Source organism: Podarcis erhardii (assembly GCF_964252035.2).
Source record: "Podarcis erhardii genome assembly, chromosome: 1".
NCBI lineage: Eukaryota > Metazoa > Chordata > Lepidosauria > Squamata > Lacertidae > Podarcis > Podarcis erhardii.
Window position 1 is genome coordinate 125582630 of NC_138497.1, and position 15976 is coordinate 125598605.

The 15976-nt window shown below is 45.1% G+C and overlaps 1 protein-coding gene across 1 annotated transcript in view; it reads left to right on the forward strand.

Annotated features, from left to right (window-relative positions):
• The window catches only part of TMEFF2 (transmembrane protein with EGF like and two follistatin like domains 2), a 264410-nt gene that overhangs the window by 194032 nt on the left and 54402 nt on the right, over positions 1–15976 (forward strand). The window contains exons 6-7 of the mRNA XM_081848622.1: positions 8276–8424; positions 15454–15513. Of these exons, the coding sequence (XP_081704748.1) occupies positions 8276–8424; positions 15454–15513 (209 nt within the window). The remainder of the gene's footprint in view (positions 1–8275; positions 8425–15453; positions 15514–15976) is intronic.

Here is a 15976-nt window from a genome sequence, read left to right on the forward strand (position 1 = left end):
CACTGTCGAACAGCTCTTACTGTCAGGAAGTTCTTCCTAATGTTTAGGTGGAATCTTCTTTCTTGTAGTTTGGAACCATTGCTCCGTGTCCGCTTCTCTGGAGCAGCAGAAAACAACCTTTCTCCCTCCTCTATGTGACATCCTTCTATATATTTGAACATGACTATCATATCACCCCTTAACCTCCTCTTCTCCAGGCTAAACATGCCCAGCTCCCTTAGCCGTTCCTCATAAGGCATCGTTTCCAGGCCTTTGACCATTTTGGTTGCCCTCCTCTGGACACGTTCCAGTTTGTCAGTGTCCTTCTTTAAGTGTGGTGCCCAGAACTGGACACAGTACTCCAGGTGAGGTCTGACCAGAGCAGAATACAGTGGCACTATTACTTCCCTTGATCTAGATGCTATACTCCTATTGATGCAGCCCAGAATTGCATTGGCTTTTTTAGCTGCCGCGTCACACTGTTGGCTCATGTCAAGTTTGTGGTCAACCAAGACTCCTAGATCCTTTCCTCTTATTGCAGACCATACTTTGTTGTTGCTGTTGTCATTTTCTTTCATACCAGCTTGATGGTTGCTGTGCTGTTGTTGCTGTTGTGTGTTTTGCTTTGGCTTTGGAAGGGGGATGTGAGAGAAGGCTTGTCACCTTAATACAAACAAACTAAAGTTCTTCATTTCTGCATCGCTGGGCATTCACCCAATACTGCCAGTCCCTCCTTCCTTGTTTGTCAACCACCACCACCACCCAATTTTGGTCAGCTCGAAACCGCCTGAGTTCACTGTTGAAAGGAAAAATTATGATGTCAGATTGTGGAAGGAAGGAAGAGGGATGGAATATGAGCAGTTGTACATGGACCAACTGGGACAGAAAGAAAGTATTGTGTGTAGTGGTACCTCAGGTTACAGACACCTCAGGTTACAGACACTTTGGGTTACAGACTCCGCTAACCCGGAAGTAGTACCTTGGGTTAAGAACTGTACCTTAGGATGAGAACAGAAATCACATGGCGGCAACAGCAGGAGGCCCCATTAGCTAAAGTGGTACTCAGGTTAAGAACAGTTTGAGGTTAAGAACGGACCTCCAGAATGAATTAAGTTCTTAACCTGAGGTACCACTATACAGAATCCGGCCCTGTTCACACCATATGGTTGAAGCAGTATGATATTCCTTTAAACAGCCACAGTGTCTCCACCATGGGCTTAATCAGGGGGGAGGGGGCAGCTGCCCGCATCAAATAAATAAATAAAAACACTTAACTAACTGACCAATTTAATCACAGATAGCTCAGTTCTGCCCCCCCCCCAAAAGTCCTTTCTCCCCGCCAACATAAATCCTGGCTATGCCCATGGTCTCCATCCCCCCCAAAAAAGAATTCTGTGAAATATAGTTTATTAAGGGTGCTAAGAGTTGTTAGGGGACCCGTATTCCCTCCTACATAAATACAATTTCCAGAGTGGTTAATGATCAGTCCCTCTTCCCAAGGAATCCAAGGAATTGTAGATCTCTGAGTGGGATAGGGGTCTCCTGACAACTCTCAGGACATTTAACAAACTAACAAGCAGCTAGAAATGTTTGAGGAAGGAAGGAAGGAAGGAAGGAAGGAAGGAAGGAAGGAAGGAAGGAAGGAAGGAAGGAAGGAAAGCCCTCAGAGCATCATCTCATACAAATGAAGATGGAACCACGCTCCCAAAAGGTTTGTAGACACACAACCTAATCCACACACCTGTATTCTTATCTGAGCAGGATCCGTCAGATAGAGTTCTGACGTCAAATAGAGTTCACTGCCATTGCAAGTTGAACAAAAATTCTCCCCCATCCCTAGATGTCCACACAAACACACACACACACACACACACACACACACACACACACACACACACACACAAATATATACCTGCAGAGGCTGTGCAGCGCAGCACAGCAACCATCAAGCTGGTATGAAAGAAAATGACAACAGATGTAGGGAAAATAAGATGATTAAACCCAGCAGCGGTGCCGTTAAGTGTCAGCCCCTACGTACCCAGGGCATTGGGTAGCTAAGCGGGGGGCGGGCGGGGAGGTCTGCTTGTTTGTTATGCAAGTGCTCACCTGTTCCTTCCAGCATATATTCCTAGAATAAGTTTCCATTTATATTTTGGCCATCAAGGCAGGCTTCCTGCTAGTAGGTTTGCAAATCCGGCTATTGATATTTATGGAAGTGCATTTATAATCCCAAGCACACGCTGCCGTGGAAGTCCGAGGCACTGAATTCAAAGGGGCTACCAGGTAAATGTAGGTCCCTTAAGACCAAGGAGCATTTTTATTTTAGTTTTGTTTTGTTGCCTGCAAAGAGCAGAGGACCGCTGGCAGCTGCCTGGTTCTTATTCCTACCCTTGGCTCTTCACCACAGCCTCACTCTGTTGTGTCACACTTGGTATGCAAGGCAGGGTAGCAAGCAGTAAGTACCTTCTCCACGTTAGTGCATTATAGCTTGACATATGTCCAGTAACCAGCATTTTCATCTATCGTGATCCTTAATAATAATAATAAATATACCAATTATTCAGGGTTTCTTTACGTTACGAGGTTTTTGGGGTCCTCCAAATCATTTTCATTAAGCGCTGTGTAATAATAAAACTGCTTTGTGCTGTGCCCAGATAATTCCTTGCATGGTCTGTGTGATTTCTAATTGTTTGAATAACAGCATGCGATTGAAATGCCATGCATAAGTACAGCTGCCCCCTCGGGGAATAAGGCATTTCTCCTCTCGCTCTTCGCAAAGGCAAACATTTGAACAGGGGAAACAGGTAAAAACATCCCAGCAAAAATCAGACACACTTAATGCAGGGAGCAGGGACGTAGGGCAAAGTTAACAAAATATACAACTTAGAAAGCTAGATTAGATGTCTTGAAAAGGGAGCCTTTGAAGGGGTTGGTTTTTTCCCCTGTACCCTGTAGTAACCAATATAACACCGGTCCTGAGAGACCTGCATTGGCTCCCAGTACATTTCTAAGCACAATTCAAAGTGTGGAGTTTCTCCATCCCCATCGTTCAGCCCAGACACTGAGGCCCAGCGTCGAGGGCCTTCTGACAGTTCCCTCCCTGCGAGAAGTGAGGTTACAGGGAACCAGGCAGAGGGCCTTCTCGGTAGTGGTGCCCACTCTGTGGAACGCCCTCCCATCAGATTTCAAGGCAATAAGCAACTATTGTGTTTTTAATAGTGGGTTGGGAGCTGCCCAGAGTGGCTGGGGAAACTCAGCCAGATGGGCAGGGTATAAATAATATGTTGTTGTTGTTGTTGTTGTTAAAGTCCCATGACACTCAGTGGGATGCACTTCTGAGTGGACCATCTTTTACCAAAGAGACCAATGAATTGCCGACTTATGGCTTTTCTGTACCAGCATGTGTGGCAGGGGTAGACAATGTGGTACCTTTGAGATGTTGTTTCCATCACCCCCAGCCGGCATGTCCAGTGTTGAGAGTTGGAATCCAACACCACCTGGACTCAAACAATATCTGGAGGTGCACCATATTGGGTACCCTGATGAATACTTTTTCACCTTAGTGGTGTTTATAATCTCTCTTACTCATTCACATACACAGAGAGGGAGAGAGACCAAATTTGGAGTTACATTCGTTATTGATATTAGTTAGGTACCATCAGAACAAACCCAGTAGGTGCAGAACAGTTTCCATTTATCATAATACCTATAAATCTGGAGGACCAGAGTTGATCGCAACCCCTGCTTGTAGGTGCTGTTGCTTAAATTTGGGACCTGTTTTGATGCCACTTCTAAGCTTTTAGATATCTTAGCTTTATTGTAAGCTGCTTTAAGCTTTGGAGAGGTGATGCAAAAGTGTTTTGGGTGCTCTGGTGATATTTCCACATGATTAGAAAGACGTAGGAGTGTACAAGTTATCCCTGGGAGATAAGGAAAATCAATGGGTGGACAAGTCCCTATAATACTCCACTTGCTGTGTCACTCACTAATTTGTTTTCGCCTCACCAGAGCTATAGGATAACAGCCTTGCTTGACATATACATAGAAACCATCCAGTCGTTTCTGATTAAGCCTCGATTATTGTATTGTGGAAAGGAAGGACCAAGCATTAGTTCAAGAGGACCGTTCAATTCAAAATTATAAAGAAGAGCTCCATTTTATCATCTTAGGCAGGGCTGGTGATTATTCTGTGCTCCTACGCAATTATCTGTGAAATATAAATAGGGCAATCTCCCATTCTTTATTGCCAAACATCCACCTTTATATATATATATATATATATATATATATATATATAAAAAATCATTTCATTTTTCTTTTTAAGCACCCTTCATCAACAATGCCTTGCAGGGGCAATCTTCTGCAGCCATTCATGCTTTATAATGTGTCCGTCTCTCATTCTTCCTATTTTTTACACAGGCAAAAAACACTCTCAAGAAATAATAAGGTATGATTTATGAAGTGGCAAGGAGGAGAACCAACAGACTGTGAAGTTAGCCCGTATGCTTTCATTCCTGAAGAGGAAGGTTCAAGCCACAGAAGGAGGCCATTGCCTTAAAATGCATTTTTACTCTCTTTGTTGCCATTGTTCAGTTTCTAGCTCTGAAGAGAAGTTCTTACGGTCCTTAAAGGCCATACATTTGATTCAGGCTACCAGAGCCAGCCCAAAACATTTTGCTGCCGAATGGCACTCCTTCTGTTCCACAAGCTTATAACCTCTAACACTTTTCCGATGAAAATAGGGACATCCTGTTCAAGAATACGAATACAAATATGAATAAGAATAAGAATTCTATTATTTATACCCTGCCCATCTGACTGGGCTGCCCCAGCCACTCTGGGCAGCTTCCAACATACCGTATTTTTCGCTCCATAAGGCACACCTACTTTGGGGGGGGGATTCAAGAAAAAAAATATGCGGCTCTTGGGGGCTTTTGCGGGAGAGCCTTGCTCTGTCCCTTCCCCCACCTCCTGCAAAAGCCAGGGATAGCCGCACGAAGCCTCCCCAGGGCAGCGGGATGAAGGCTCCCCGCTGCCCTGCGGAGGCTTCGCGGGCTACCCCAGAACTGCTCCGCCAGCCCCAAAGAGCAGGTCGGGGAGCCCCGAGTTTGTGGGGCTGGCAGTGGGGGAAAGCCAGGGGGAAAGCTTGTGGGGCTGGCAGTTGGGGAAGCCCGGCTTCCCTCCCCCCCCCCAGCCCTAGAGACCACACATTCACTCCATAAGACACACAGACATTTTCCCTTAGATTTTAAGAGGGAAAGGGTGCATCTTATGGAGCGAAAAATACCGTATATAAAAACATAATAAAACATTAAACCTTAAAAAAAAAATCCCTATACAGGATTGCCTTCAGACGGCTCAGGGGTCGGACAACTCCATACCCTCATACATGTCTCTAATGAAAATACAGGCATCCTACCATACCCTCCAACATTTCTCCAATGAAAATAGGGAAATGGGGGACATTCTGGGATCAAATCAGAAACCAGAAACAGCTTCTCTAAATCAGGGATGTCCCTAGAAAATAGGGACACTTGGAGGGTCTGTAGCTATTTGCCATACAGTCCCCAGGGCAGGATACATGCAGAATGCATCCAGCAGACTAAAACAACATAGAACGTCAATTAAAACAGGGCTGCCTTCAAATGTTTTCTAAAGGTTCCGTCTCCTTGTGTCTTCCCGGCTATGTCCAGGAAATTCCGGACGTATGGCAACCCCAACATAATATGACTTGCTGCATGCAGCAAACATGTAGATGTATAAAGTTGCCCTGAAAGGGGTTGTAATAAGCAGAGTGCCATTGATTTCAGCAGAGCTGAAACTGTGTAATAAGCAGAGTGCCATTGATTTCAGCAGAGCTGAAACTGATGAATAGTTTAAGAATTGACATCTTAATGCCCATGCGCATGGCAGATGCTACAAAGCTGCTTGGAAATCTTGTGCATGGCATAAGGCAGGCACCCCCAAACTCAGCCCTCCAGATGTTTTGGGACTACAATTCCTATCATCCCTGACCACTGGTCCTGTTAACTAGGGATGATGGGACATGTAGTCCCAAAATATCTGGAGGGCCGAGTTTGGGGGTGCCTGGCATAAGGTATGGAAGTTTCACAAGCCCATGGAAATGTGGCTTGTAAGGTTCAGGCTTTCCTCCCTGAAATCTAGTCCTTTATCTGTACATTTAGAAGCCCCCTTCTTCCATTATTTCACTCTTGAATGTGCAAATTGATATTATTGCTATTGCCTCTTTCTGTTCTTTAATTTGTTACCATTTATACCTTGTAATGAACCCCATAAATTATATGGCGGGCGCGCAACATGGCAAAGTTAATAATGCTGCTGATTTAGCATTTCTCGGCTTTTAATTTTTGCAGCCTTGCAGAGATTTCGAGTAACAAAGCCATACACTTGTGCGCACAGAGAGCGAGAGCTGTGCTGAGTCTCAGTGAGGTTTTCTCAATGAACGACATCACAACAACAAGTGGACAAAAAGACAAGAGAATTGTTGTCTCCTGAGTTTTGCCGCACTGGTCTGCTCGCACCCAGTAGTTGCTGATGCATTATGGGAACGTTGGTGTGTAGGCACGATTTCTATAACTGTTGGAGTGAGGAGATCTGCACATTCAACAGAGCATATGCAAAGCTCTGGGCCCTGTAGGAATCGGTGCAATTGTCAGTCATGCTCAACCATGCAAAGGAAGAGGACATCTGGTCGGTGCCTCCCATTGTGACAAAACTTACGAAATCAAAATGCATAACTTTTACAAAAGCTGGCACTGTGGCCAAATTAAGCATGCAAATAGGTCCTGTGTTGTATAAATTATTAGGTCATTAATTTTCATTGAAGAACATGTGCATATTGCAAACCCCACAATGATCCTTTACATTGCAAGATTGCAATGCTTCGTCATTTCTCTGCTCATTATTCTCTTTGCTTCCTTCTTGGGGCAGCATGAGACACGAATGAGACATGTCTGCCCTAATTCATATATAAAGCAGAGGATAGGAGAGTCTTCCACAGCGAAAGGGGTGAATGGGAGGGGAGAGGCACTGGACCTCAGTGCAACTGCATTTCTAGGCCAGTGGTAGCCACAAGTATTGAACTCCAACTCCCAACTTCCCAGACCTGTGTGAGATGGTGGACCCCCCCTAAAAAAGCGTTTTCAAGGCACAGCACCCAAAATTTCTTGTTTTGGGTTGTCACGTAAGATTGATGCCTTGAAAAAGTACTTTGAGGTGAGAATACAGCTCAAAATCACAAAAGATTTGTTGTTGTTTGGTCATTTAGTCTTTTCCAACTCTTCATCACCCCATGGACCAGAGCACGCCAAGCCCTCCTGGCTTCTACTGCCTCCCACAGTTTGGTCAAACTCATGTTGGTAGCTTCAAGAACAGTGCCCAACCATCCCGTCCTCTGTCATCCCCTTCTCCTTGTGCCCTCAATCTTTCCCAACATCAGGGTCTTTTCCAGGGAGTCTTCTCTTCTCATGAGGTGGCCAAAGTATTGGAGCCTCAGCTTCACGATCTGTCCTTCCAGTGAGCACTCAGGGCTGATTTCTTTAAGTATGGATAGGTTTGAACTTCTTGCAGTCCATGGGACTCTCAAGAGTCTCCTCCAGCACCATAATTCAAAAGCACCAATTCTTCAGCAATCAGCCTTCTTTATGGTCCAGCTCTCACTTCCATACATTACTACTGGGGAAACCATAGCTTTAACGATACGGACCTTTGTTGGCAAGGTGATGTCTCTGCAGATACATCACAAAAGATGGCAGTGGCTATCTTCTTTTGACAAGAAGAAAGGGAGGTGTCCCATTCTTTCTGGGACAGTTGACAGGTATGGGTACTACCACCAAAGAGGTCCTCTCTCTGGGCAGCACTGATTGGAAAGTTCTTACACATCTGAGCCTCTGGTTGCTGTTGTGCTGAAGTCCTTTTGAAGACCTCCCATAGGTATCTGGGTTGCCTATTTTGAGAATAGGATGCAGGCCTACCTGGGCCTTTGGTATGAGCCAGCAGGATCCTTCTTCTGTTCTCTTAGATCACAGTTTCCCAAACTATTTTTGGACTCCAACTTCCATCATCCCTTGCTAGCTGGAACAGTGGTCAGGAATAGTGGGAATTCTAGCTGGAGACCCAAGTCTGGGAAACTGTATTTGATGCTACTTAACTCCTGTCAAGTTATCATTGCAAACCCTGTTTTACTGCATTTCTGCTTTACAGATACTGGAATGGGGCTATTATAGCTAGTTTTTTTATCTGAGTTTTACACTCGCCTTTTTTTCAATCCTTCCAGGTGCGTGTGCAACATTGACTGTTCTCAGACCAACTTCAATCCTCTCTGTGCTTCCGATGGGAAATCTTATGATAATGCGTGCCAGATCAAAGAAGCGTCATGCCAGAAACAGGAGAAAATTGAAGTCATGTCTTTGGGTCGATGTCAAGGTAATGCTCCAAGCAAAATTCATTTCCAAGAGTGGTCCCTGTTCTTTTTTAAAAAAATTTCTTCCGTGTGAGTGAAAGAGAAAGAAAAGGCGGGGGAGGGGTGGAAGCAAGAAACTGCTTTATTATTAGACTCTTCTTACACATCCCATCGAAGAGATAGGGGTGTATCTTTGTTGACCAGAACCACAATCCATTGTAAAGTTCTGCCTGATTGAATTCTGCTCTTCTCTACTAACAGCTCTCAATGCTTTAGATTTCGACATCTTATCTCATCTGGTGGTTGTGATAACATTTACCATATTTTTCCATGTATAAGACGACCCCTATTTTTTGGGACCCCCAATTAAGGAAATGGGGGGGAGATTGCCCAGAATTCTTAAGCTTTTGGGGGGGATTGCCCACAATTGCTTACCCACTTCACTGCCGCTGCCAATCGCACGCCTCACTGAAGCCACCCATCATCTGCCCACTCACTGACAGCAGCCGCCAATCACCCTCCCAATTGCCACAGCAGCAGCCAATCAGTAGCAGGCCTTGCCACAGCCACCAATCACCCGCCCAATCTCCGTTGACAATCTCCTGCTCGCGCCTGCCACCAATCGCCCGTCCCCCCTCTGCACTATCCGTGTATAAAACAACCCCCCAATTTTTAACATGTATAAAAATCTTCTTATACAGTGGTGCCCCGCAAGACGAACGCCTCGCAAGACGGAAAACCCGCTAGACGAAAGGGTTTTCCGTTTTGGAGGCGCTTCGCAAAACGAATTTCCCTATGGGGTTGCTTCGCAAGACGAAAATGTCTTGCGAGTTCCCGCGGTTTTTTTCCGCTTTTTTCGCCCTTTTCCTTAAGCTGATCGCTAAAGCCGCTAGACCGCCAATAGCGCTAATCCGCTAAGCTGTCGATGGGCTTGCTTCGCAAGACAAAAAAACCGCTAGACGAAGAGAACCGCGGAACGGATTCTTTTCATCTTGCGAGGCACCACTGTACATGGAAAAATATGGTATTAGGGCAGCAGGGGCCCAAGTAAGCACCAGCCCACACAATCAATCACACAGGCCAGTTAAATAGCGATGCCCGTCAACCCCGGGGGGGGGGTCTGCACCCCTGAAAAAAATTATTGAGGGGGACAAAGGGATGACAGTGCTCTTCTGGCTTCCAAACAGTCCGACACTGTCCCTTACAAGGTGAGAGATGCTTGGGGTGGGGTAGCATGGCAGAGCCAACCTGAAGCTCTTGCCATTACATGCCTGTAGAGACCCAAGATTCCTGTGCCTTTCCCTCCAGTAAGCACCAGCAACAAGCTGTGTTTGTAAGCTGGGAAAGCAGTAGTGCCCTCAACTATGCCATCACACTGGCTGCTTACTGGCACCTGTTTGTGGTTTTTTTTAAATAACATCTTTATTGAAAATTCAAAAAAACCGCATAATTATATGTGCACCAAACATGGTGAGACGTAAATAAAAGAGAACTAGAATGAGAAGCAGAACCCATGTACAAGGGGAAATAAAGGGGGGGAAGGGGAAAACCCAAAACTGTGTATTTTACAAAGTTGTTACTGCACTTCACCAGATCTTAACCTACTACAGCATTTGTAAGAATGGATTCCAGATATCATTGAATTTGTCCATGGCAAGTCTGCGTTTATATGCAAGTTGTTCATACGTTGCGAGTTTGTATAAGTCTTCAATCCAATCATAGAAAGGAGCCGCATTTTTATTTTTCCACTTCATCCGTATCAGTCTTTTTGCTCTGGTAAGGGCATAGAGAATCTGCTCGTATAGACCTTTTGTAAGGTCCCATGTGCTGGGTACAGTATATAGTTCAAGAGGATAATTTGCTCTGTAACTGCAAAGTTGTTCCGTACAGTTCTGTTGATAGCTTCGGTTACTTTCTGCCAAAAATCTTTCAATATAGGACAATGGGGGAAAAAGAAGCATTATCCCTATTACATCTCCAGCGGTTAGATACGTTAGCTAGTCCTTTTTTTAAACAACCAGAATGGGGTCCGGTATATTCTAAATACTATTTATTACTGTATGAGCCTCAGTTTATGATCCATAAATTGTTAAAGCAGTTAAAACTGTGCTGTTGGAATTGAGATCTCTGCTTCTTTATGCACCCATTGGTACTGGCAAGATGGAAGAGAAGGAGTCCCACGGACAGGTAGAGCCCACTCCCTCTAGTTTTGTCCCCATCTTCCTCCCTGAAGAGTTAAAGGTAAAGATAATGGGACCCCTGACCGTTAGGTCCAGTCGTGGATGACTCCGGGGTTGCGGCGCTCATCTCACTTTATTGGCCGAGGGAGCCCACATACAGGTTCCGGGTCATGTGGCCAGCATGACTAAGCCACTTCTGGCGAACCAGAGCAGTGCACGGAAATGCCGTTTACCTTCCCACCGGAGCGGTACCTATTTATCTACTTGCACTTTGATGTGCTTTCGAACTGCTAGGTTGGCTGGAGCAGGGACCGAGCAAAGGGAGCTCACCCCGTTGCGGGGATTTGAACCGCCGACCTTCTGATCAGCAAGCCCTAGGCTCTGTGGTTTAACCACAGTGCCACCCACATCCCCCTGAAGAGTTACGCAAGGATGGAGGAGGAGGAGGAGAAAACTGACATCCAAGGTCAGCCCCAGGACTGGTTGTAAATAGTCAGGTCAAAGTCTCTTTGACACCCTCCCATCAGATGTTAAGGAAATAAGCAGCTACCCTATATTTAAAAGCCATCTGAAGGCAGACCTGTTTAGGGAAGTTTTTAATATTTAATGCTGTATTGTTTTTAACACTCGATTGGGAGCTGCCCTGAATGGCTGGGGAAACTCAGCCAGATGGGCAGGGTATAAATAATAAATTATTATTATTATTATTATTATTATTATTATTATTATTATTAACGATCCTGGTCATTTCAACCAAAAGTAGTTGTAAATAAGAAGGCAGGCCTGTGGGGGCAGGCTGAGGTTGGAGGGGCAGTACCCTCAGTCACTCCCCCACCACAGAGCACAGAGATACTGTACTTTTCCATGTAAAAGACTATGTTTTTTTCTTTAAAAATCATGCTAAAAAGTGTCTTATACATGGATCGTGCATAGGGTAGGTGTTTGATTGGTTGCTGCCACAGCTGTCAGTGGCTAATGTGCATGTTATTGGTTGCTGTGTCAATGGGTGGTGTTGATTGGCTGACGCTCCGGCATTTGTGCGGGTGATTGGCAGCTTTTGCCGGCGATGGGACTTATACACGGGGGCATCTTCTAGACGGAAAAGTACAGTAGAGTACTCTGAGCACAGGATTTGGATTTTCTCAGTTTGTAGCTTTGCATGGAGCATAAAATGAACACCTCTCCGCTCCTGGAAGCAAAAGAGCAGCTCCCTCATTTTTCAACCTGAGGCATTCCAGGTTTCAGTTGAGCTTACTTGGGGGAAAGCCCTGCTGAACTCATTGGCCCTTACTAGGTATGCAGTCATGTTCGGTACGTGCTGCCTATACTGGAATCCACAGGCCCGCTGGGTTTCTGTTTCGTTTCATTCATAATCCCAGAGGCAGATGGTCCATTCTTGGAAGTGTGACAACTTGCCAGATGCCCTCTTAATTTAAGAAAATGTCCACTTGGGGTTTGGGCAAGGGCTTCGTTTTTGATGTTATTGGGTTTTTTTTAAAAAAGTGCTTTTTTATCCCAGTGATTTCTTCCACTGTATCAAAACTGCAGTGATTTTGTTCTGCCATTTTAAAAAAAGTTAATTTCTTTTCAGTTCTGGAAAAAGAAACGAATGCAGGCAGTAGGACAGGCAGCAGGAAGAGTCACAAAACAGGCCTTTTAACTATTTTCTAAAACTATCCCCCCCCCTTTAACATCTCCCCTGAAGCTGAAGGTCATTACAGACACATAGACCCAGTCATATCTTCTACACCTACATAATAAAATGCTTAATTTTTTTATTTTTTATTTTTTGTTATCCCTTTATGTACTTCTTTTAATCCATTCTTCTTTAATGGATGTGATTGTTGAAAATGCCAGTGATTCTTCTTTTTTTAAAAGAAAAAAAGCCAGACCTATAACAGTATAAAATATATAATTTCACAATTATGTCACTGTATTGCTTTTGAAAAAGTATGTATTTGTTAAGGAGATATTTGACTTTACCCATTATTCTGCCTTTTGTTAAACAATCAGACAGATATCTGTGACCATGGAGACTACTCTTCAAGTGAATGGAAAAGCCCCTTCCTTTACAGTGAATAGGAATATTTTCTTTGAGCAACCCTCAATACATATGTTTTTGAGCCAACCCAAGCATTCAGCAAGGCATGTGGTACGGACCTCATGCCTGTGACATTATGCGCTGAATGAGCATCTGTGGTAAAAAAAAAAATGTACATGACAGCTTCGCACATTCGGGGCCTGTTTAACCTCGAGCCACTTCAGCTAATTTATCTGAGGTGGTGCACTCTTGTCAGGACTATACCAGTAGCTTTGCTGAAGCATTTGAACTGGATTTTCAAGGAAGTGTGGGGATAGTAAGGATAGTAGGAAAGGATATATTGGATAAGTATTATCCTTCCTTCACTCACGCTAGTGAAGTGATGTAGCAGAGCAAATTCCCCTCAATATAACTGGAAGCTAGTTTGCATATTCGTTTGAATCTCTTAAGGTAAAGGTAAAGGGACCCCTGACCATTAGGTCCAATCGTGACCGATTCTGGGGTTGCGGCGCTCATCTCGCTTATTGGCTGAGGGAGCCAGCGTACAGGTCATGTGGCCAGCATGACTAAGCCGCTTCTGGTGAACCAGAGCAGCACACGGAAACACTGTTTACCTTCCCGCCGGAGTGGTACCTATTTATCTACTTGAACTTTGACATGCTTTCGAACTGCTAGGTTGGCAGGAGCAGGGACTGAGCAACAGGAGCTCACTCCGTCGCGGGGATTTGAACTGCCGACCTTCTGATCGGCAAATCCTAGGCTCTGTGGTTTAACCCACAGAGCCACCCGTGTCCCTTGAATCTCTTAGTTAAGATTATTTCCTGGCGTCCCCTTTAATCCCTCTTAAAAGAATAAAGACACAACAGTCTTTCTGAGTAAAGTAGCAAAACGTTTACTCACATTTCAGTTCACGATACGATCCCTGAAAGGCAGGCTTTACTTGGTAGTTACACAAAGAAACAGTGAGTTCATCTCCTAGGGAGACTGAACTCATGTGTTGCTGGCTGAGAGCCAGCCGACAGCAAAATGACATTAAAACAACAAAATGGCTGCAGGAGAGCAGCATGGCAGCAAGAGAACAGCAAGACAATAGAAAGACAAAACAGAATGAGAAAATGTCTGCATGACTCGGTCCTTTTAAGGAGTCAGCCACACCCATCTCCCAGGTCACATGCAGGGGGAGGAAGTCCACACCAATGGAACAGGAAGTTACACTGACTGGACGTCCCCCTGCCTGTGCCCACTCTAGGGAAACAAGGAATGTGTAAAGGTGGTGTCTCCCCTTCGCATTAACACCCCGGCACAGTTGGCTGAATATTTACAGTTTTTATTACATATGTACAAGAAACAGCTACAGTTCAGGATTATGCATCCGAACCCGTTGAGTCAGATTTGGGGAGTGGCTTCCTTTGATTGCCCCGTCAACAAAGGAGACGGGAAAATCACGCGAGATGTCTTTGACCCTTACGTTTCATTTCCCTCCTTGTCTGTGCTGATTTGAAAGCTCCCTCCCTTCCAGAGTCTGAGCTCTGTTCCTGGGCCTCTGGGCAATGGAAGGGCTCTGCAACATCCCTGAGCCCTTCCTCCTCATGCCTAATCTCCACCCGCTCTTCCACTTCCTCTGTCCCTGGGTGGTGGAAGGGCTCCACAGCATCCCCGATCCCCTGCTCCGCCTCTTCTGTCACTTCCTCCTCCGAATTCTCCCTGACAGAATGTTACATTTGACTGCACCAATGGATTACATCCCACAGGAAGCGGGCAAGAAGGGCATATGAACTTTTCCTATGTTTGTTGGGATATTCTGTTCCACCTTAAGGAACAGGCATGATTGTTGTGTGTCACATGTCTGTCCAGAGAAGCGGACACGGAGCAATGGATCCAAACTACAAGAAAGAAGATTCCACCTAAACATTAGGAAGAACTTCCTAACAGTAAGAGCTGTTCGACAGTGGAATTTGCTGCCAAGGAGTGTGGTGGAGTCTCCTTCTTTGGAGGTCTTTAAGCAGAGGCTTGACAACCATATGTCAGGAGTGCTCTGATGGTGTTTCCTGCTTGGCAGGGGGTTGGACTCGATGGCCCTTGTGGTCTCTTCCAACTCTATGATTCTATGATTCTATTCTATACACTCCAGCACAGGATGCTGGGAACTTCTGTTTGTGTATAGCTTTTGCCGCTTTGCTTTGGACACAAAGGAGATCAGACATGTTTCCTTTGTCCTGATGTACGCTGAATAAACTGCTTGTAAATATGTTCACACAGCCTCTCCTGCCACTTCTGTTTACGCAGCGTTTACTCTGCTGAGTAGCGTGCCCTAGCTTCTGAAGCTCAGGTCGCAGGTTCATGCTGCACCAAGGACTGGAGTTTGCCCAGCACACCCGCCAGTGGGCTGAAGCCAGCTGGGGGCCTGCGAATTGCCCCCATTTCCTTTGTTTCTTGCCAACAATGTTAACATTCATTGGTAGAGTAAAGTTAGCTTGTGGGAGCTCTGGGTTGTATCCAAGGAAGTCCAAGGAATTAATGCAAGGACTTTCATTTCCACCATGGAACTTCCACTCCATCTCCTCTCTGTTCGTGTGTGTGACCCATATCCCCCTAATCTGCTCCAAAGGCTTGTGGGGGGAACCCCAACTGATTGTTTTTCTGGGGGGTGGAGGTTCAGGGAAGAGAGGGAGGAGGCATTCTGTTCCACAAGCAGAAGTCCTTAGGAGAACAGGCCAACTTTGTTGGGTACGGCCTGGTGCCGTGATTTAAAACTACAAGACAACACTTTACCAGAGCAGGAGATACCCGAGCAGAACGTAGCAAAACAGAACACATGTTTTGTCTTTCAGATAACACAACCACCACTACAAAGTCAGAAGATGGACATTACGCAAGAACGGATTATGCAGGTAAGCGTTAACCCTATGCTACCCTAGGAAGAAAGAGTTTATTTTATTTTATTTGCTGGAGGGACACATTTCCTTTGGCTATATTTGTGAAATTGAAACCATAGGTGGTTGCATCTTTAGTTCACTATCTATATCTCTACATCTCTATATCTATTTTCTTGGTGATGAAGGGTTATCCTAAGGAGGATTCCAAGCTTCAGTCAAGGAATTGGTCGCTGATTATATGCATTTGTACACACTTTCCCCTCATACAGTGGTACCTTGGGTTACATACACTTCAAGTTACATACGCTTCAGGTTACAGACTCCGCTAACCCAGAAATATTACCTCAAGTTAAGAACTTTGCTTCAAGATGAGAACAGAAATCATGCTCTGGCGGCGCGGCAGCAGCAGGAGGCCCCATTTGCTAAAGTGGTGCTTCAGGTTAAGAACAGTTTCAGGTTAAGAACGGACCTCCGGAAC